We start from the raw sequence: 24,370 nt of genomic DNA on the forward strand, positions 1-24,370 counted from the left end.
TAACATTTCCTGTTTTTAATTTTAAATTTCCAGCACTCTGTCTCTCTTTTCAATAACAGGTTTATAATGTCAATGGAATCTTTAATCTGCACCAAATTAAGGAAAGTCAGGATCTCGATTCAATTTCCCTTTGTCTGGATATATAGAAAACAAGGTTCTTGTCCTAATCAATTAGTGTATTAGACAGTGAGTCCTCAAGTAGTGGACAACAGTGATACCGACACTTATTGCAACACATTCCATGCTAAGGCACTTAATCATCCCAGAAGCATATACGTTGTCATGAAGTTCCTGCAATGGGATATTATGAAAGAAAATATTAATTGTGACAATATTCTGCATTTATCATAAAGATAACATCCATACAAGCAATTTCTCCACAAACAGCAATTCCAAATACACACAACTGCACCTTGGTGAAAAGGTCAGGAAAACCCATCCTTAAAACATCCTAGAGAAATTCAATAAACTACTTAATTGATAATAATCTTTGAAATTGGAGGTGATTATTGAAAAACGTAATAATTAATCTTTATACTTTTGTCATCTCTAAAGGTATTAGAGTGCACTAAAAAGGCTGTATTGCAAAACAAAGTGCATTTCAACAGTGGATGGAAAGAAATATTTTCCAAAAATTCACCACTAGCGTCCTGTAAACAAACAATGTAGTAAGCTAGGGCAAAATTGGCAAATTTTGGCTTAACCCATATCAGAAGACACTTCTAATTACAATAGTTATCCACATTAGTCTTCTCAATACTGAGATTTCATACAAGTTCCAACAACAAATTCAGGAAAGCTTTTTACTTTAGCTCATGCCTATAAAGAAGGTGGCTTGCAAAATGATATCCATTCCATCATCCAAATGACCAAATGAAAAGGTCAGACTCATTCTCCTACTCAATCATGTGAAATTATATCAAGACAAACCACCTAAACAATACAAAATATCTGTTTTGCTGTGACCAATAACCTGTACTTCACACCTGCTTTCACTAATTACCAGATGCTATTTAACAACTATTTTTGAGTTCAATTTTCCCTGCTAAATATTTTCTGGGGTCAAAAAATAATTTGATGACAGCATCCATTTGTGCAATATTATAACTAGACGAAAATAAGTAAGATGTGTATATTCAAACTTGGCATGTGCAAATTAAAAAAAACGAAACACCACTTCTTATCTGACATAATGGTAGCTCATTTTTTTGGTAACATTCCAAAAATACACTTATTAGAACTTCAGCAACAGAAAGCTGTGTTTCCACAATACAGCATTTTATTCGAAATCCTGGTTTCCAGTATTTCAGGCTCACCATAAATACTAAAACATCCACGACATCGAGGTGGCTCAGCAAATTGAGACTAAATCCAGTGCCTTAAGAATTAGTGGACAATATAGGTTGCTGCAGAGTAGTCTCACTTCAACAACCAATGGGAGAGATGTTAAATAGAAGTCAAAACAAAATGGCCAGGACAAACTGATCCAGCAGAAGCTAAACAGCAGAGGCCTTGGAACACAAATCCCACCATTTCTGGGAAAAGTGGATGGTCCTTTGAGGTTTCTAAATAAGCAGAGGGAATTAGAAGACAGTAGGCAATAGGGATTGAGAATGTATACCAAGCAGGATGGTATGGACATGATAGTAGCTTTCAAAACAAAACTATATAATATCTGTAGGGGTTATTTCAGGGACATGGGAAAAGTGGGGTAGCGAGATTAAGCAGATTTCTCTTTGAAAGAGCTGGTGCAAATTTGATGGGTCACCTCAGTATTCCAGGATTTAAATACTTTAAAATATTGATATTTACCAGCACTTACCATGTAAGACTTTGCAGGAAATAAATGTATCATCTGCACAAGAGTTTGGTGTTAAAAGATTTTGATCATATCTGCTCCATTAGCTACTGAAAACAAAATCTTTCAGAATGCACCACAATCAAATGCTGGGGTAGGCTTTGGAATCCTAGCCCATAGCCCATTGCATTGTCAAACTGCAATTGAGAACTTTCCCAAAAAAAGTATTCTGGAGATTGGTATGTTCCATTCTTATACAATGATGCACTTCCTCCAAACCAACTGTACCAGTTGAGTAGTGTATCAGCACCATACCAAACTGCACCAGGACTGAATATCTGTTGAAGGCAAAAGGATTCTAAAATGTATTGAAATAAAGCACCTCATTGGACTCATTTATGCACACTCCTCACACCTATATTTTTTAAATTGGAAATGCATATTTTCAAGCAGCAATACAAAAAAGTATCAATCCATGAAGAATGCATAATTTCTGAAAATTTATTATGAAAACAGCTTTTCCCCTCTGCTACCATTGTTATGGATATAAAATCAGCTATCAATATTTGTTGCTTCTGTGTAGCAAGAGAAGTCCATTTCAACAATTCCTTGTGAACAGTTCATAGGTGTGAATGGCATGGATGATAGTCTTTTTTTTCTTTTTCTGTTAATATGGTTGAGAAGGGTTCCTTAAGCATGCAAGCCTCACAGAGTGGGAGCCTTCCCCCCCTCCTCCGAGGACTTCAGGCCAGGCTGACGGCTTCCACTTAGGCCAGAGCTGGAAAAGCTTCTGGATCATCAACATTTGGAACAGAGATGCTAGACTGTAAAATTAAAAAGAACTTTGATTAATAGTGCTCAACATGCAGCAGAATAAAAACTTTTTAGTCATTCAAGTTTCTAGAGCTTGTAATTAAAAGTTACGGTGCTTAGTATATCTGCATACAAATATCACGTCCTCTTCATATCCCTGCCCACCCGCTCTGCAATGATCAGGGATCTATGGATTTGGACCCCAAGCTCCCTTTAGTTTAGAGAGAGAGAGAGAGAGAGAGAGAGAGACAGAGAGACAGAGAGAGAGAGAGCATTGAAACAGACCCTTCAGCCCACCAAGTCCACACAAATCATCGATCACCCTCACACGTCAGCCCTATGCCATCCCACCTCCTCATCCACACCAGAGGCAATTCTATAGAGACCAATCAATGCACAAACCCACAAGTCCCTACGACGCAGGAGGAAACTGGAGCACCAGCAGACCAATGTGCCCATGGGAAAATGCCCAAACTCCATTCAGACAGCACTAGAGGCCCGGTTCGAATCCAGTCTCTGGCACTGCGAGGCAGCAGCTTCACCAGCATATGGACTTCACTGCACTGCCCAGCAAGGAAGGGAATATTTGGATTGTCATGAACACTATGAACCAGAATGTACAATATGGAAACGGGTCTTCAGCCCAGCTTGCCAATGTCAATCAATTTGGCAAATTGGGCATGTCCCACTTGCTTACTATCCATATATTTGTCCAAACTCTTACCACTATTTTTCTGACCTACCTTTAACCTTCCAAATGCATCACTTCACACCCGTCAGGAACAAATTCCTTCTGCCAATGCTCCACCCAACTTTCCAGTTGATCAATACCATGCCTAAAATAATCCACTTCACTACCGGCACCACCAATTATCATGTGACCTGTAAACTTATCAACAATTTCTCCTACATTCAAATCAAATTAATTAATATGTATCAAAGATTAAGGGTCTCAGGTCCTTGAGATAGCGGTTCATTGACCATGCTTTCAACCTGCTGCACGAGCCCCGACATGTACATCTAGGGAACAAAATTTCTAAACCCACATTAAAATCGCTCAATTTTTCATACCAAAAAGTGCACCACCATAATTTCTCTGAAAAAATATCACGCGTCATAGGACTACCATTTCACCACCCCATATCTTGTCAGCCTCATCCTATCCTTCACAAATACCCCAGTTGGAAGCTTTTAGTTAAAGAACATAAAACAGTACAGCACGAGCAGGTCCTGCGGCCCTGTCTGATGAACAGGATGTCAAGACCAAATATTATCTACGTGCACGTAATCTATAACCCTTCATATCCATATGCAAAAGTCTCTTAAATGCTACTATCGTATGTAAAATTGATCAATATTATGCAAACCCAGGTTTGATCCTATCCTCGGGTGCAGTGTCTGTGTGGAGTTTGCACATTCTCCTGTGTACGCGTGGGATTTCCCCGGTGCTCTAGTTTCCTTCCACATCCCAAAGACACGCAAGTTTGTAGATTAACTGGCCCCAGTAAAATTTGCCCCTAGGGAGATGTGAAAATAGTGTGAACAAGAGATTGACGGTGGGCAGCATGGGTCTTTCCATGATAGATCTTTCAATTATCAGCAGTGCATATATATTTCTAAATGATATTCTATAAGATAGAGAAGTCCTCCTAATTCAGAAAGGGATAGAATTGCATTGAAATAAGTTCATTGGGGTCATATAGCGTGGAAACAAGACCTTCGGCCCAACTTGCCCATGCTGACTAAGATGTCCCATCTACACTAGACCTTCCTGCCAGTATCTGGCCTAAATCCCTCCAAACATTTCCTATCTACGTACCCATCCAAAGAAAGACACAAAATGCTGGAGTAACACTGCGGGTCAGGCAGAATCCCTGGTGACATTTCGGGTTTGAACTTTTCATGTTTCTGGTCGGAATCCATCTGAAGAAGGGGTTCGACCCGAAACATCACTTATCCATGTTTTTCAGGGATGCTGCCTAACCCGCTGAATTACTCCAGCATTTTGTCTTTCCTTGGTAAACCATCATTACTTGTCTTTTACAAGTACCTGTCCAAATATTGTTATAGTAACTGTCTCAATGACACCCCTCTGGCAGCTTGTTTCATATACCCACCACTCTCTGTATGTAAAAGTTGCGCTCAGATTCCTAATAAATCTTTCCCCTTTCACCTTAAACCTATAACCTCTGGTTCCTCGTTCCCTTCTCTTGGTAAAAGACTCTGTGCATCTACCCTATCTATTCCACTCATAATCTTATACACCTCTATAAGATCACCCTTCGTCCTTCCGCGCTCCAAGGTGTAAAGTCCTAGCCTGCTCAAACTCTCCATGTAGCTCAGGCCTTCAAGTCGTGGCAACTTCCTTGTAAATCAACTTTGCACATTATCTAGCTTAACAACATCTTTCCTCTCGCAGGGCAACCAAAACTGAATGTAATACTCCAAATGCGACCGCAAAATTGTCCTGTACATTTTTAACATAACACCCCAACTATACTCAATACCCTGACGGATGAAGGCCAATGTGCCAAAAGCCTTCTTGACCGCCCAATCTATCTGTGATGCCACTTTCAGGGAACAATGTAACTGCATTCCTAGATCCCTCTGTTCTACAACACTCCCCAGAATCCCATCTTTTACTGTGAAGGCCTGCCCGGTTTAGATTTCCCAAAATGCAACACCTCACTTTTATCTGCAATACACTCCATGAGCCATTCATCAGCCCATTTGCCCAACTGATCAAGTTCCTACTGTGATTTTTGATAACCATCTTCGCTATCTAAAATACCACCCACTGCAGTGTCATTTGCAAACTTACTGATCATGCTTTCTACATGCTCATCCAAAACCTTGCTATAAACCACAAACGGCAATGGGGCCAACAGATACCCGAGGCACACCACTAGCCACAGGTTTCCAGTAAAAAAAAAAAAAAACCTTCCACCATCACCCTCTGCCTCCTTCCACGAAGCCAATTTTGTATTCAATGCGCTAACTCTCCCTCGATCCTATGCGATCTAACCTTCTGAGCAGCCTTCCATGCGGAACTATATCAAATGCTTTGCTGAAATACATATAGTCACCATTTATGGCTCTATGTCATCAACCTTTTTGGTTACTTCAAGTTCACTAGGTTGATTAAGAAGGAACTACAGATACTGGAAAATCGAAGGTACACAAAAATGCTGGGGAAACTCAGCGGATGCAGCAGCATCTATGGAGCGAAGGAGATAGGCAACGTTTCGGGCCGAAACAAGAAGGGTTTTGGCCCGAAACGTTGCCTATCTCCTTCGCTCCATAGATGCTGCTGCACCCGCTGAGTTTCTCCAGCATTTTTGTGTACCTTCACTAGGTTGATTCCTGGTGTGGAGGCGAGGTCTAAAGGCAGGTTAAGCAGTTAGGGCTTTACTCATTGTAATTTTTTGAAGAAAGCACTATAATCTTTTTGCAAGAAAATATGCTACAGGAATTTTGCTCTCACGGGAAAATTGCAGAACCACACAGACTTTTGGTTTACATGGAGTTACGACATTGACGAGGAATGATAGAATCATAAACTGAGGAAGCTCAGTAATATCAACTCGACATTTTTTCTTAGCTCTGCCATGTGTCCAAAGGTCATGAAATATAACAAAAACACAAATCTTTATTTTTTCTTTCTGCAGTCTTCTCCTCACATGCAGCAGATTAGAGTGATTAGTTTAGGGCGGCAAGGTGGCACAGCAGTAGAGTTTGAGCCTTATAGTGCTTGAGACACGGGTTCAATCCTGAATACGACTGCTTGATTTGTACGTTGTCCCCGTGACCTGTGTGGGTTTTCTCCGAGATCTTCGGTTTCCTCTCACACTCCAAAGACGTTCAGTTTTGGAGGTTAATTGGCTTGATATAAACGATAATTGTCCCTAATGTGTGCAGGATAGTGTTAGTGTACGGGGATCACTGGTCGGCACGGATTCGGAGGGCCAAAGGGCCAATTACCTCTCTGCATCTCTAAAATAAACTAAGTGCTGTACCACGGATGCCAATATTGGATGATCCTTCATTGTGGAAGTCAACATTCGTACACAAATCTAGTTGGAGTGTTAATAGTTAAATCATGGAAGCAATCATTACTGCTGTCCTTTCAACAAATATTCCAAATACAGATTCTTTAGCAAGCGAAATTAAGTTATGATCAGCAGAAACTAAGGCCAGATTTCTTTTGTGTGCCTCACAAGTCAAATTCACCATACCAATCGCCTCAATTTGAAGGAAACTCAAAGAACATAATGTTTTAGTTGTGTATGATAATGCTATTAGCCAATGTGGGCAATTACGTTTTCATTAACACTCCACTGTACCATTCACATAAATGTAAAAAGCCATTCTCCCAAAATGAATGAACAGTCATTGATACCTTGTCTGGTCTCATTCCACGAATGCTCCTGCTACCGCCGCCACCACCGCCACCACCAGCATTACCACCACGGCCACGGCCACCTCGGCCTCGGCCGCCACGGCCAGGGCGACCCAAATCACCAAAATTGATCTCCAGCTGAGAGGTTATATCGTTTGCAGGTTTGCGGAAGTGATGGTCCAGACCAGATTCATCGGTAGTGACCTAATATGAAATAAATTAATGCAAATTTAATCTTTCAATGCAATCGTTCTATAAATCACTCAAACAAATCCTTTGTTACCTCAAAACCACACAATTTGTACAAAACTCACAGGCAGCACAAAATCATTCAATCCTTAAAAATTAACAATCAGAAAACAATGAAACTCTACGTTTCTTAAAACGAGTCCTGCAGTCTGAATTGGGAAATCTGAAAAGGGGTTTCAAATATAGAATCCTCCTTTTAAAATTGTGCTTTTTTTTGGCATACACTTATACACTTGAAAATACAAACTGGGAATACTACACACCACAATAAGATAAAATTAACTGAATTTTCAAAAATATTCATATGGTCATACAGCGTTGAAACAGTCCTTTTGGCCCAACTTGCCCACACGGACCAGCATGTCCCATCTAAACTAGTTCCACCTTCTTGCATTTGGCCCATATCCCTCTAAACAAGACCTATCCATGTATCTGCCTAAATGTTTCTTAAACGTTGCAATAGCACCTCCTCTGCCACTCATTCCATACACCCACCACCCTTTGTGTGAAAAAGTTACTCCTCAGATTCCTATTTTTAAACCGATGTTTTCAGTTCTCGATTCCCCTACTCTGGGCAAGAGACACTGTGCATCCACACAATCTATTCTGCTCATGATTTTGTCCACCTCTATAATATCCCCCCCCCCCCCCCCCCGTCCTCCTGCGCTCCAAGGAATGGAGTCCCAGCCTGCTCAACCACCCCCACTGCTCGGATCCTAGAGTCCTGGCAACATCCTCGTAAATCTTCTCTGTAGCCTTTCCAACTTGACAACATCTTTCCTATAACATGGTGCCCAGAACTGAACACAATACTCTAAATGTTAATGTTTATGTTAAAATGTATATTGTGTGTTTTGGTCCTTTTTATTGGTATGACTGTATGGCAAATCAAATTCCTTGTATGTTGCAAAACATACTTGGCTAATCAAGTATGATTATGAAGGCCAACATGCCAAAATACTTTTTGACCATCCTATCTACGTGTGACGTCACCTTCAGGGAACTATGTACCTGCACTTGGATCCTTCTACTCGACAACACTCCCCAGAGCCCTACCACTTACTTTGAAGGTCCTGCCCACGTTAGACTTGCCAAAATGCAACACCTCACATTTCTCTGTTAGAAGTTAGGAGGTCATGTTGCAGTTGTGTAAGACTTTGGTGAGGCCGCATTCAGAGTATTGTGCTCAGTTCTGGGCACCATGCTTTTGGAAAGATGTTGTCAAGCTGGAAAGGTTACAGCAAAGATTTACGAGGATATTGCCAGGGCTAGAGGGTCTGAGCTATAGGGAGAGGTTGAGTAGGTTGGGACTCTATTCCTTGGAGCACAGGAGGATGAGGGATGATCTTATAGAGGTGTATGAAATCATGCGAGGAATAGATCAGGTAGATGCACAGTCTCTTGCCCAGAGTGGATGAAGACCAGAGGACTTAGGTTTAAAGTGAAGGGGAAAATAATTTAGTGATCTGAGGGGTAACATTTTCACATGGTGGTGGGTGTATGGAACAAGCTGCCAGAGGAGGTAGTTGAGGCAGGAACTATCCTAACATTTAAGGACAGGTTTGGAGGGATATGGACCAAACGCAGGCAGGTGGGACTAGTAAAGCTGAGACATGTTGGCTGGTGTGGGCGTTGGGCCGAAGGGCCTGTTTCCACACTGTATCACTATGACTAAATTCCATCAACCATTCTTCAGCCCACCTACCTGGTGCAATTTTTGACGACCATCTTTACTTATCTACAATACAACCCACTTTTGTATCATCTGCAAATTTGCTAATTTTGCCATGTACATTCTCATCCAAATCATTGATATAGGTGACAAACAGTAATGGGCTCAGCATTGAACCCTGAAGCACAGTTAGTCTCCAGTCTCCAATCAAGAAGCAACCTTCCACCATCACCCTCTGCTTGATGCCATGAAGCCAATTTTCTATCTATTTCGCTATCTCTCCTTAGATTCCATGAGATTTAAAATTTCAACAAGAATGTCAATGTGGATCATGAGCCAAGGATATATAAAGGTCCCTCTACAGTTGCAAACCTTAATTTGAATTGCACTTCAAGAGTAGACAAGTTTACATGCAACTTTCAAGGAAAGAAACAATCAATATCAGCCATATTATCAAGTTGTACTCATGGAGAGATTTGAGCAACTCACAAAAATTTTCAAACCCAGGGCCTCAAGATCCTGGAGAAAACACACGCAGGTCGCAGAGAGAATGTACAAACTTCGTACAGACAGCACCCGTAGTCGGGATCAAACCTTGGTCTCTGGTGCTGCAAGGTAGCAAATCTACCGCTGTGCCACCGTGCTGCATGTATTAATGCAGAGATCCAGCTAAGTTTAATTTTGAGGTTGGTTTGTGGAAGATTTCATTAAGGGTTTAAAATAATAGTCCAAACGGATGGCCACACTTAAATGCTACCAAGGGCAGGAATAGAATAGGTCAGATGAATGCCTGTCTGAGGAACTGATCCAGGAGCCAAGGATTCAGGTTTTTGGATTTCCAGCAGGGCTATACGAGTAGAACTTAATCAGGAAATGAATGAATAAGCAACAGGTCCACAGCATACTCCATCTCCCTGGCTCTAAACATCTCTGGAACACCGAGACAACAAGGACACCTAATCAGTTATAAGCTCTGGCTTCAATGCCACTATACCATCCAAACTCATCTCCAAATTAATGGAACGAGGAGTCAGCACTACACTCTGCCACTGAATCCTTAACTTTGACTCATAGGCCAAATTAAGTGAAGATAGGCGATAACAAAACCTCCACAATAATTCTCAACGCTGGTACACCGCAACATTGCCTGCTCAGTCCCCTACTATACTCCCTATACACTCAACAGTGAAGCCAAATTCTGCTCTAACCGTCTATAAGCTTGCAGATTACAACACCGTGGTGGGCCGGGCCAGATCATGAATGAGAGGGAGTACAAGAAGGAAAGAGCCAGGTACTTGCTCTAACCTGCATCAATGGTGTCGAGATGGAAATGATTGAGAGCTTCCAAGTTCTTTGGCGTTAATATTACCAATGATCTATCGTGGATGAACCAAATTGAAGCAGCCAAACAGCCAAGAAAGCACACCAATGCCCCTACTTCTTAAAAAAAAGTTAAGGTTTGGCATGCCTGCAATGACTCTTACAAACTTCTACAGATGCACTGCAGAAAGCACACTGTAGGGTTGCATCACGGCTTGGTTTGGGAACAGCTCTGCCCAAGACTGCAAGAAATTGTGGATGTAGCCCAGTCTGTCACAGACCAGACTCCCAACCATTGATTCAATCTACAGTTCACACAGCCTCGTGAAAGCAGCCAACACAATTTCCCACCCCAGACATTTCTCCTCCTTCAGAAGTACATGCTATTAAGGAAATAGATTAGCTAGAACTTCATTTGCTGTATTGATAAAGGTACAAACCTACTCCCCAGATATCAAGAAGCAGCTAATTACTCAGATGAGGAACTATGATCTTATTCTACTGGTTAATTTTGGACGGGGGAAAAAAACAGGTAGAATTGAAGAATCAGATCAGGCCAAATAACATTTTGTGACCTTTTGTAACCTCTACCTAAGCAACAGGGCATTACAAAGTTTGAATTATGAAATTATGTTATCAAGTTTTCATTCCAGAAAATTCTGAATACATTTAAAAGTCATTTGACCTACAACACTCATGACTGCAGGTTGTCCAGAATTTAGCCTACTGTGCAGGAACTTTTAAAATGATGACCCATTAAATGTGATGCTGATCATTCAAATTTTTTTTTTTGAATAAGCATTTCTATTATCAGAGATTAAGCAAGGTTTACCAGATTATAAATGGATTCAATCCTAAAGTCTGCCCATACCTAGTGTTTTCCCTTTGTTGAGACTCCAATCATTCATTATGCTCTCAACATTGATCCCAAAGATTAGTACACCAGAGAATTCTATCACAGGTCCAAAACGTCCTGTACAATCATATAATTGAAGAAACGAGAAGTTTCTGATGGCAAAATTTAGAGTAGACAATTTGCATGAGGTCTTAATTTGCCGCTAACTCTTTGCAACAAAAATTATAAACATGCAGTAACATTTATAACATCACAGCCAACGTGACATACTAATAAATAAGTTCATGACAAAGCACGAGCTAGAGTATGCAAATACAGTTTTAAAAAATTAAAAATTAGAATGAATTACCGTATATTCCAAGGGAGCGACATCTTCATTCTCAAAACGTTTCTAGCAAATAAAAATGCAAAAGAAATCTGAATACACATTATTGGTAATGACAATGAATTACAAATATGCAGGCTCACTAACCATTGAAATGAAAAAAAATCAATATTCATGGTTAGGCTCAGGAACAATTTCTTCCCCTCTGTTATCAGGCCTTTGAACGGTTCTTTTATAAGCTATTTTGATTCATGCCTCTCCAGTGATTACATTGGACTTTGCCTAACAAAGTGATGCGCTACACTGCAGCAAACTATATTCTCTATTTTGTATTTTCTCCTTTGTTCCATCTATTGTACTAGAGTTTGAACATTGTATATGGTATATCTGTTTGGGAGCATGCAATACCATGCTTTTCATGGTACCTTGGTACATGTGACACTAATAAACCTAAACCTTACACAATTTATAAAGATGGGAAACAGTTCAGTAACTTTCGCAATAGGGAAACATTGCATTTTTGCAAATTCTATGAAAAAATATTTACTGCAAAAAAAACCCCCAACAAAATAATGAAGGTAATATAACAGTTTAGTTCTGCAAATTGTGCCATGCGTACCTCTTCAGCTTTAGGCTTGCGCAAAACGAAACCCTTTTTCCACTGACTGCTGTCACAGCCCTCATTGGGTTTGCGAATATTAAACTCAGCTTTTGCCCGTTCTTTATCTTGCATGGCTTTCCATTCGTCGAGAGTCATTTCCTTTGGGCCTTCCTCCTTGACTTCTTCTACTTCATTTTCCCTGAGGGCAGGTAAGCATTAATCAGGATACAACCACAAAAGTCCAATTTTGAGCTGTAATATTTTCTGAACAAGAACCAGATTGTAGACTTGCTATAAGGACAATATCTTAAAACTTAACTTTATTCTATTCTATTTGCTTTTCCAACAAGATATTTTAAGCAACCACAGTCGGAGTTCACAAAATTTCATTTATATTTCAGTGAATATCAGATCACAGAAATAGTTACAACACAGAAAGCTCCCAATCTGCTCATGTCCATGCTGGCACTCTACTACATCAATTCTAATTCCACACCCTTCCTCTTTGTAGTCTTGCTAATGTTTCTCCATGCAATATTTACCCAATTCCCTCTTGAAGACTACAATGAAATCTGCCTCCACCACATTTATAGGCAGTGCAGCGCATTCCATATTCTAACCACACTGAAAAAAAACACAATTTTCCATCATATCCCACAATTCTCATTACATCACATGGAATGACATCAAAAGCTTTCTAGGAATCCATGTACACCACTTCAATTGCAATATCCTCACCAACCCTTAACTCAAAACACAGATAAATTGGTTAAATACAATTTATTCTCAAATCCTTGCTGTCTTACATTAAACCATTTTCTACCAGATTAATTCAGCCTCAAACAATATCCCTAAAATGTTTCCTACTCTTCTATAGCTGCTGCTCATATCTAGAGACGTTTATCTTGCAGTGCTCTTTGGCAAGGCACCTGGTATCAATGACCAATGACATCATGATTTCCTCCCATTATACTCCCAAAATTCTACAATACAAATGTCACTAAAATGCTCTTCCACCTTAACACTAATCATCTGGCCAGGCTCGTTTTCCCAATACAAGGTCCAGTACGATCCCTCCTCGTGTTGGATTATCCACACATTATTTAAAGAAACCTTCTTGGAGACACCCAATCAATTCTGCCATATCCTTGCCCCGACTAAGTCTCAATCAATATTGTGGAAGATAAAGCCACCCACTAAAACAACCCTGTGGTTTTCGCATCCTTGTGTAATCTGTCTACATATCTGGTCCTCTATCCCCCACTGGCTGTCGGGTGGCCTATAATATAATCCCATTAAGGATATTGTACCTTATATTTTTGTTCAACCCATAATGCCCCAGTAAACATATCCATCAGCATGTCCTGAGTATTTCTGTGCCGTTCTCCCTGATCAGTAAAGCAACTCCGACTCTTTTACCCCCCTCCCCCTCTCTCTATCCAGTCCGAAATATCGAAACCCAGGTACGTTAAGCTGCAGTTGTGTCCCTTTCACAACTAAGTTGTCGTAATGGCCACAACTTCATAATTCCAAGCATTGATCCAGGCGTTTTAAGTTCATCAGGTTTACGCACAATATTCCTTGCATTGAAGTAAACGCACTTCAGCCCTTTTCCATGTACATAAAGGGAAAAAGGGTAATTACAGAGAGAGTGGGATCCCACAGCAATCAAAGCTGTCATCTCGGTGTGGAGCCACATAAAATTGGCAAGTTCCTCAACGAGTATTTCTCCTATGTTTTTTCGTGGATAAAGACAGGAAGACTAAGGAACTTGGGGCAGTCACTGTAAGTGTTTTGAGAGCAGTCAGTATTAGGGTCGAAGTTGTGCGGAAGGTCCTGACACGCATGTAGACAAATCTCCCGGGCCAATCAGATATATCCTAGAACTTTGTGCGAAAGTAAATTGTAGAAGCCCTGGTTTAAATTTACGAGTCGTCATTAAATACACGAGTGGTGCCGGAAGACTGAAGGGTGGCAAATGTTGTGCCTCTATTCAAGAAGGGCTGCAGGGAAAAGGCTGGGAACTATAGGTCTGTGAGCTTAACATCTGTAGTTGAAAAGTTACGAGAGACTATTCTGAGGGATAGGATATACATTCATTTAGAAAGACAAGGTCTGATTAGCAAGAGGTAGCATGGTTTTGTACATGGGAGATCGCGTCTCACAAATCTGATTTGAGTTTTTTTTTAAGATGGTTCATGAGGGCAGAGCTGTAAATTTTCTATACATGGGTTTCAGCAAAGCATGCGATGTGGTTCCACTTGATAGGCTGCTCTGAAAGGTTAGATTGCATGGGATCCAAGGAGATAGCTGAATGGATAGAAAATTAGCTTCAAGGAAGGAAGGAGGGTAATGGAAGGTAATGGTGAAAAGTTGCTTCTCAGATTGGAGGCCTGTGACTAGCGGTGTGCCTCAGGGCTCAGTGCTAGGCCCATTACTGTTTGTCATCTACATCAATGATTTGGATGAGAACGCACATGGTAAGATTAGCAAGTTTGTAGATGATACAAAAGTGGGTGGTATTGCAGATAGTAAAGTTGGATGTCCAAAATTGCAGCAGGATCTTGATCAGTTGGCCATGTGGGCTGAGGAATGGCTGATGAGATTTTTTTTTAAATCAGGTGTTGCATGTTGGAACGTCTAATATGGATGGGTAGGACCTACACCAGTGAATAGTATGGCTCTGGGGGGTATTTTAGAGCAGAGGAATCTCGGAGTACAGGTACATAGTTCCTTGAAGGTGGCGTCTCAGGTATCAGGTGTGGTGAAAAAGGTTTTTGGTACTGGCCTTCATCAGAGTATGGAATACAGAAGTTGGGAGGTCATGTTGCATTTATACCAGACGTTGGCGAGGTCACATTTAGATTATTGTGTTCAGTTCTGGGCGCCAGGTTATAGGAAAGATGATGTCACGTTGGAAAGGGTACAGAGAAAATTTAATTTAAGAGGATGTTGCCAGGACTTGAGGGTCTGAGCTATAAGAGAGGTTGAGCAGGCTGAGCACAGGAAAATGAGGGGTGTTCTTATAGAGGTGGACAAAATTATGAGAGGAATAGATCAGGTAGATGCAGTCTCTTGCCCCGAGTTAGGGAATCAAGAACCAGAAGACATGGGTTTAGGGTGAGGGGCAAAAGACCCATTGTTTATTTATTAAAGATTCTATTCTATTCTATTTGCCTCTGTACTCTATAATTTGAGATTTGTAATATCACATGTGGTTAAATTGCACATTGTCAGATTTTAAGGACATTTTTATACATTTTGGTTTCCCCATGTAGAAATTACAGCAGTGTTTATACATAGTCCACCCCCATTTCAGAGCACCATGTTTGGGACACAGCAATGTAATGTAAATGAAAGTAGTCATGTTTAGTATTTTGCTGCTTATCCTTTGCATGCAATGACTGTTTGAAGTCTGTGATTCACGGACATCACCAGTTGCTGGGTGCCTTCTCTGGTGATGCTCTGCCAGGCCTGTATTAGAGCCATCTTTAGCTTATACTTGTCTTGGGGGCTAGTACCCTTCAGTTTTCTCTTCAGCATATAAAAGGCATGCTCAATTGGGCTCAGATCGGGTGATTGACTTGGCCACTCAAGAATTGACAATTTTTTAGCTTTGAAAAACTCCTTTGGTGCTTTAGCAGTATGTTTGGGATCATTGTCATGCTGTAGAATGAACCGCCGGCCAATGAGTTTTGAGGTATTTGTTTGAACTTGAGCGGATAGTATGTGTCTATACACTTCAGAATTCATTATGCTACCACCATCAGCAGTTGTATCATCAATGAAGATAAGTGAGCCAGCACCTTCAGCAGCCATACATGCCAAGACTATAACACCCCCACCACCGTGTTTCAAGGATGAGGTGGTATGCTTTGGATCTTGAGCAGTTCCTTCTCTCCTCCATACTTTGCTCTTGCCATCACTCTAATATAAGTTAATCTTCATCTCATTTGTCCACAAGACCTTTTTCCAGAACTCTTTTAAGTACTTCTTGGCAAACTGTAACCCGGCCATCCTATTTTTGTGGCTAACCAGTGGTTTGCATCTTGCAGTGTAGCCTTTGTATTTCTGTTCATGTCTTCTTCAGACAGTGGTCATTGACAAATCCACACCCAACTTCTGAAGAGTGTTTCTGATCTGTCGGACAGGTGTTTGGGGATTTTGCTTTATTATAGAGTGAACTCTTCTGTCATCAGCTGTGGACGTCTTCCTTGGCCTGCCAGTCCCTTTGCGATTAGCAGGATCACCCGTGCTCTCTTTCTTCTTAATGATGTTCCAAACAGTTGATTTTGGTAAGCCTAAGGTTTGGTTGAAGTCTCTAACAGTTTTATTCCTATTTCTCAGTCTCATGATGGTTTCTTTGACTTTCATTGGCACAACTTTGGTCCTCATGCTGATAAACAGCAATTAAAGTTTCCAAAGGTGATGGAAAGACTGGAGGAAAGACTAGGTGCTGAGCGCTCTCTTACACCTGCATTAAGGAGGCAATCAAACACACCTGAGCAATTACAAACATCTGTGAAGCAATGTGTCCCAAACATTATGGTGCCCTGAAATGGGGGGACTATGTATAAACACTGCTGTAATTTCTGCATGGTGAAACCAAAATGTATAAAAATTGCCTTAGAAAAATATGACGTGATTTTTTTTCTATTACAAATTGTGGAGTACAGATGTAAATAAATAAATTATGGGTCTTTGTCCCAAACATTAAGGAGGGCACTGTAAGTGGAGGAACAATTAAATTTCAGGATTATCAGAAGACCAGAATACTGTTAGAAAACTGTAAAGACCATGAACGGATAGGCAAATAATTTCATGAGTATAAATATCAAAGCCAATGTAGATTAGCAAGTTCAAAGCAATGGCTCACATCAACTTTTTGGAAAAAGGGTAGAATTTGAGGATCTCAAAATTAGGGTAACTAGAACAGAGGATGCGAACCAATAATGAATGCACTGGGATGGTCGAGCCTAGATAACAAAGATATGGATAATGGTTTAAGCATAGGCCAAAACAAAGCGAACAATATGGCAGTGGAGAAAGGTGGTTTCAGTGCTGTCGTTCAAAACTCATTTCAGGATCCAATGGTATCACATTATGGCAAATAGTCCAGTTCAGTTAACTGTAAATTTATGAATCTGATGTGGACACTTCAGACCAAACTTTCAGTCTTCTTGATAATTATTAAAGGTAAATTTTAGTTTATTCAATATTAGATGTCAAACAAACAAAGAGTGGTGAGTGTATGGAATGAGCTGCCAGAGGGGGTAGTTGAGGCAGGTACTATCACAATGTTTAAGAAACATTTAGACAGGTACAAGAATACAATAGGTTTAGAGCAGGGGTTGGCAGGGGTCGGCAACGATCCAGGCAGTAACCCGAAATCATCCGGCCCAGACGTATATTTTTCCGCCACGATTAGCTGTCACTTTTTTTGTATCAGCGGTGTTACAAGCCCGTATATAAGTCTACATCATCTGCCCCACCTGCTCACCTAAAGATCCAGTCCTGGTTTTTGCATCAATCAGATAACTTCTCCCACTAAAGAACCAGTCCTGGTTTTTACATCAATTATCAGGTTCATGATTGGAGGGGAGGAAGCTCCCCAAACTGGCACTTCTGTACGTTCTCCTCAACCACTGGTGATCTTGCCATTTTTTGATTCCGCCGATTTGGGCGAGTGTTGAGTGATAAGCGTGTACAGAACATACTGTTCTTCTGATATGATTATTATTATTACTATTATCATCATTATTATGATGATTATTATTTGTAGTAACAATAGTAGTAGTCATCATTATTAATTTAATTATTATGGCCCGCCATCCACTCACAGACATTGGTCCTGGCCCCTATGCAGAACAAGGTTGCCGACCCCTGGTTTAAAGGGGTATATGCCAAACGCAGGCAGGTGGGACGAGTGTAGAAGGGGCACGTTGGTCGGTGTGGTCAAGTTGGGCCAAAGGTACTGTTTCCACGCTGTATGACTATGGGTCTATAAATAGATTAATTAAAAATAAATTGAAAATATTGTTCTTAAAACTTACTTGTTCTCAGAATCAACTACTTGTTGCTCATCTCCCTCAGGTGCCTCTTCAGTAACAGCAGATTGATCAAGTTCGCTGTCATGTTTGGAGAAGGTAACATAAAAGATACATTTAGTCAGGCAGTCTTCAGAACAAAGAAAGTGAAAGTACATGCTGTTAAATTAAAAATTAATCAAATGGTTAAATACTAACCCAAGTTCATCCTTCACAGTTCCCCAGTTATGCGATCCACTGCCACCTCGTTTGTCCTCGGGTTTCAGACTACTGGAAGAGAAACTATTCTCTCTATATATCTGCTGTATATACATAATTAGTCCGTTTAAAAAAACTCATAATAACATCACTAAATAGAGGGCCTCCCCGGGTTATGAATGAAACTTATGGAAATCAGATTTTTACACTAATTTTCCTATACATCTTTCAAGCTAGTATAATAGTTTCATGGTATTGATCAATGACTGGACGCAGCAAGGAGTGACACAGCAGTAGAGTTTTGCCGCCTTTTGCACCTTACCCAGTTTTGCCACCGGAGACCTGGATTTGATCCTATGGGTACTATCTGTACAGTTTCTACGTTCACCCTGTGACTGCCTGGATTTTTTCCGGTCACTCCAAAGATGTGTAGGTTTGTAGGTTACATTTGAAAACATTCCAAAGACGTGTAAGTTTGTAGGTTAATTGTTTTTTGTAGTTCTATGCTGCACACTAAGGACAGTGTATGGATGCTTACTACTCAGCGTGGACTCAAGGCCCTGTTCCACATTTAACTTTAAACTGAACTGTATATATTCTGTTAGTTTAATTGTGGGTAGTTTTTGGGTAATTAATTACTCAATGAAACAAAAGAATTATTGCAGATGTATATAGAGCAGTACAATATGAGTAGCTAAAGTAAACTGATATTTCAGACTTGCACAGAGAAATAGCCTTAGGGACAATGCTTTGGAATAGAACATGTGCATAACCCAGGGACTGTCTGTACAGGTACCCATTATACTATCATGCAACTCGGCACCAACAGTAAACAGGAGTCAGTTTCTTAATGAGAAATATTTCATTTTTACTTTAAGCTAACATTTTCAGCAACACTTTCAGGTCAATGTAACAAAATAAAAAATGTTAGAATCTTACAAGTTTTTTTACATTAAAGGACATTTGGACGTACATGGATAGGAAACGTTTAGAGGCATATGGGCCTAACGGAAGTTGGGCTGAAGGGCCCGTTTTCTTGTTGTAATACTATGCTTATGTTAATATTAACTTACGATCGGTCACTTCCACTGTGCCTGTCAAATTCACGTTTTCCACGGGAGTCAAAACCATCACCCCTTCCCAAACCACGGCCACGTCCACGCCCTCTTCCGCCTCCACGTCCACGCGGGGGTCTGTCACGATCTAGCGGCCGGCTACATTAGGAATGAATTTGACATTATTATTCTTGGAAGTATTATGCCAATAAATACACTCCATGTTAATGCTGACCATCATACATACATCAGACGTTAATGTCTGAATGAATTTGCCCTACAAAGAAACTGTTATATAAGTATTAGTAATATCCAGAATATCATAGACTAACAGTTGCTTAAACATGTAATTTCCCTAGATAAAGGTTTGGGGTACTCAAGAGTAAATAAAGTTGCAATGTTTAAGTGCTAATCTGCCTCTTTAATATAAAAAAGTTAATTGAAATATCCCAGCATCCATTAGATGATTTGTAATTGAGCCATTTCTGAAGTAAAATCTTGACACCTGATATCCATCTCAAAAACTGACAAGTAACTGGTGCATACCCAAGCAAGATGCATGGCCAATCAGTACAACAGCAAAAAGATGAGGATGCAAAACATTAGTCACAAGATCAGCCATCTCATTGCAGCCCTTTGACACCAATTGCCATTTTGTCTTTCCTGATCACAAGTAGCTTGTTCTCACTCTGGATATTTGTTTCTTCCGTCAGTCACATCCCACATCGGTGCCTTCAGGACTCTGCCTCTTCATTGAACAAGGGGAGCCTACCAGTCTCTCCACCAGCTACCTTCATCTGGCTGAGATTTCTCACACCAAACAACTTCTGCTTTAACTCCATTCACTCCCTTTGAAGCAAAGGTGTAGCAATGGGAACACGATTCCAAGCTACACCACCTTGTTGTATCTAGATAGTAGTCTTTTTCACCCCATACCCATTACATTGATGATTTATTAATACTGTTTCCTGCTCACACAAAACTCTAATTTCATCACTTCTGCTGACAATTTCCATTTTTTGACATTGTCTCCATTTCAGCACACATGTTAAAGTCCATAAAAGGATCATCATAGAACCCCCCCCCCCCCCAAAAAAAAGTAACAGGGAGAACAAACCCCGTACAGACAGCTCCCAAAGTCAGGATTGAACGTGGGTCTCTGGCACTGTAAAACAGCACCTCTACTGCCACGCTACCCAATTATCTTGCTTTCACATCCTCACAACTATGTTTCCCCAAAAAACATATTGTGTTCTTAGCTTTTCCTCTGTTGTAGCAGTTAACCAATTTACAGATTCCTTCCCTTACTGTCGACATGGTTCTCAACGATGTAAACTATTTCCTGCACTTCTACTTTTACTCTTCCTTCCAGTGTGAGGTCCCCCACACTACACCAGTCTTGATGCGAACAGATTATCCATACTTTCCATCATCTTAAATATAATGTATCATTTGACAAACATTCTTATTCCATTTTAGCATTCTTAAAGTGATAGCTCCCCCACAACTCTCCAGCTCTATCAACATGTCAATTCAATGCAAGAAATGCAACACTTGCCCTTTTATCTCTTCCTTTCTGTCCACCCAAGCTCCCATACACTTCTTCCAAATACAGTAGCAATTTACTTAGAAAACTTCTAATTTAAGAATCAGACATTCTTGACATCCCATTAAACCCAGAGCCCTTATTAATCATCTTTGGGGTATCTGAAACATCAAGACAACTCACAACTGCTCAACGACAATTCCTCTCCTACTGTCTCATTACGGCAAAGAAACTACTGCTCATGTCATGGAAAAAAACAACAGCCCCCAATTCCAGAATGTGGCTTCATGACCTGACCAGCACATTACATTTAAAGGGCCTTTTCACGGGGCGAGTTGACGCAAGATGTCACCAGAGTGAAGAGGTCGTGGTCCAGCACGAGTCTCGCACGATATAACGGCAGTAGATAAAGAGTTCCCACGGTACTCGGCATTTATGTTATTCGTGCGAGTGACTTGGCCGTTTCCCGAGCTGTCGCGTTAAATCTTGAATGAACATCGTGAACTACACGTGACACAAATGATGTAACTTTTTTTTTCACACACTATATATATCCTCCCTTGGTTGAATCGGCTCATTTGGAGACATGCCTTTACGAAATAATTTCGAGTACAGGATGTTGGTTTTTTTCATTGACGCGCTGCATGCAGCTGCCCACTATGTGCATCGAAAACGCTTGCTTGAAGGCAGAAGGGAGAGATTAATTAAAAAGAGAATTAAGAGGAAGTCTCAAGCATTACAAGTGAGAATTGCCTGCCCTCATGCATAATTCTTTTTATGGCTCTTTTTTTTTTTAGAGACATGATTCAAACTTCAAACACAGAGGGTGTAAAAGCTGTCTGCGACTTTTTTACTTTGCAGCTGCAGGGCAGACAGACAGACTTATAAGAGGAGTTTAAGTTAACTGCAAACACAGCACTTTTACATCAATAGCAATGTATGTTTTTAAATCTTGGATAACATTAAATGGTTCTCCTCTTGATGAACTTATATATCGTTATATAAACTCACATGAGCACTCGGGAAACTCGGCAGCCTTCGTCTCCAGCAGGTTCCTTTTTCTCTCCCTGTTTCTATAATCCTCTCTGGATTTATCGTAGAGAATCTCGTTAAATTGGAACCATTCTACAAGTTCCCCCTCTTGTTCCCTGGTGAAGTTATATGACTTTACCTTCTGCCATCTTCCCTTTACATAAGCGTCTGTAGAGGCTATTCCTACAACGGCTACTGGGGAGGCAATCTGAATTGCACCTTGCTCACCCTCTCCCTGCTCCAAGGAGCCCACAGGCAGTGTTATCTGTGGCATCTCCTGTTGCCTTTCCACCTGTCTCTCTTGCTGCGTCTCCTCCTCATTCTCCTGCATGGCAAAAACATCTCTGACCCGCTTTACCCCCTTCCTTTGAGATTTTCTGGGAGCCATCTCTGCAAGTGTTCCTGTTAAAAAGATTATCCAACAATGACAATTAGGTGGGACGTCCTCGAAGGACACATGTTCTCATGTGTCCTTTTGAGACCACCTTTTTTAGTCACCCTCTGTCCCCTCTGTCCAGCTTCCGGGTTTACCGTTCGCAGAAGTTCCCACGCGCTATATCTCTAAAATCTGAAGTTATGTAATGTCTAAAGGAACTGCAGACGCTGGTTAATGCTGGTTAATATGCACAGAAGGACACAAAATGTTGGTGTAACTCAGCAGGTAAGTCAGATCTGGGAAGAAAAGCATAAAAAGCTGGAGTAAGTCAGCGGGTCAGGCATCATCTCTGGAGAAAAAGAATAGGTGACGATTCGAATCGGAGCCCTTCTTCAGACATCCTAATCGGAATTGAGTCTGAAGATGTGTCTCGTCCCGAAACATCAGCTTTTTTTCTCCAGAGATGCTGCTTGACTCGCTGAGTTACTCCAGCTTTTTGTGTCTGTCTTCGGTTTAAACCAGCATGTGCAGTTCACTCCTTAATTACACGGGTCTCTGCACAACATTGATTGGTAGCGTTCCGGACCCCTGGACACGAGGACTCCGACCTGTATCTCTCAAAGAAGTACATGTGAAAAATATCTCACGGACCATAAAAATGCGTAACCTTTCAGTAAAGTCCCTTTTAAAGTCCCTTTTAAAGATTATAGTTATTTTCTTGAATCTCATTAACATAACTCATGAATAAGTTGATGTCCATATGCGGATGTAAATCTTTATTTTTATTTATTTTTTAAATTCAATCCCACTGAAGATAATTTTTAATCACCTTCTGTCCCCTCTGTCCAGCTTCCGGGTTCACCGTTCGCAGGAGTTCCCACGGTACCCGCAAGAGTTATTACGGATATCGCACTGGCCACTACGTTCATATAATGTTGCAATACTCAACCACAAGTGTACAAGTCACTCTTGGAGAAATTCAAACTTTCTTGAATTTTCTCCCGAGTGACCAAGTTACACGATGACCTGCCGTTAGCGCTACGGTGGTCCACGGTGGTCCACGAATGCCGTACTGTTATCGCACGAGGTTCCCACGATGTTGAACTCTGGTTAACTCTTGCGTCAAGTCGCCCCGTGTAAAAGCCGCATTAGAAAGAACAAGATATGTTCCAAAGGATAGAGTCAACCAATCTGGCAACCATTTATGTCATTTCTTGCACAGAAGAATATTGATACATAATACAAACCTATCTATGCTCTAAACCATCCATTTTAATAAAATTATGAGTAAAGGATAGAAGACGAGAGTTAGAAGCTTTAGAAACAGTCTTCACAAATAATTATTGCACTGAACTGCTCCATATGTACTGTAGTCACCTTCTGCACTTTACTTATGTATTTATTTTTATTTTTATTATTCCCCCCCCCCCCATTATTTATTTATTTTTAATGTTGCTTTTATAAACATGCTCGTCCATTTTGTTTGTATAATACTCAAATGTCCTGTTTTGATATGTACATTTGGAAAAAATGAGCTTGGATATGGCAACATAATCTGCACCCATTTTTTGATGGCTCAATAAAAATTAAAAAAAAGAAAAGAAACCGCATTTATGCTTGGGATAGTCTCCTCTATAATTGAGGCCAAATGCAGATTGGGCAACAAGTTTGCAGTACATCTCCATTCAGTCCACATGGGCAACTCCAAACCTCCAGTTGCTTGCCACCGTAATTCTCTATCCCATTTTCATTTGTCTCTTCATAGCACCCTGCCATGTTCTAAAGCCTGAAGTATGGCAAAATAATAGCTTATTTGCTTGCAACTAAGCACTTAAATTTTCAAGATCAATATGGAATTTAAAATTTTCAGATAACCGCCTTTGTGTAAAAACTCACCAACCCTAAGGAAATGTCATCAACCTGTAATATTAACTAATTTTCTCTCTTCAGTTGCTATCAAACCCAAATATTCCCATCATTGTTTTATTACTGATTTCCTGCAACTACAATAGCTCTCGATTTCAGTGTCTCCCCCCCTCACACTTAGTCAGATTGAACTCCATCTGCCATTCCTCTGCCGATC

General features: G+C 40.6%; 1 protein-coding gene across 2 annotated transcripts in view; it reads right to left on the bottom strand.

The window, feature by feature from the left end:
• Positions 1–2,276: 2,276 nt before the first annotated feature.
• serbp1 (SERPINE1 mRNA binding protein 1) overlaps positions 2,277–24,370 on the bottom strand; it is a 42,313-nt gene continuing 20,219 nt past the window's right edge. The window contains exons 3-9 of one of the 2 annotated variants that reach the window (XM_033028452.1): positions 19,352–19,492; positions 18,279–18,362; positions 18,087–18,161; positions 12,052–12,232; positions 11,457–11,498; positions 7,011–7,214; positions 2,277–2,622 (exon numbers count right to left, since the gene is read on the bottom strand). In XM_033028452.1, coding sequence (XP_032884343.1) covers positions 2,566–2,622; positions 7,011–7,214; positions 11,457–11,498; positions 12,052–12,232; positions 18,087–18,161; positions 18,279–18,362; positions 19,352–19,492 — 784 coding nt within the window. In that variant the 3' untranslated portion in view covers positions 2,277–2,565. The remainder of the gene's footprint in view (positions 2,623–7,010; positions 7,215–11,456; positions 11,499–12,051; positions 12,233–18,086; positions 18,162–18,278; positions 18,363–19,351; positions 19,493–24,370) is intronic. The other variant, XM_033028454.1, reaches the window with a different exon arrangement.

Source organism: Amblyraja radiata, chromosome 10, assembly GCF_010909765.2.
Source record: "Amblyraja radiata isolate CabotCenter1 chromosome 10, sAmbRad1.1.pri, whole genome shotgun sequence".
Classification (NCBI taxonomy): domain Eukaryota; kingdom Metazoa; phylum Chordata; class Chondrichthyes; order Rajiformes; family Rajidae; genus Amblyraja; species Amblyraja radiata.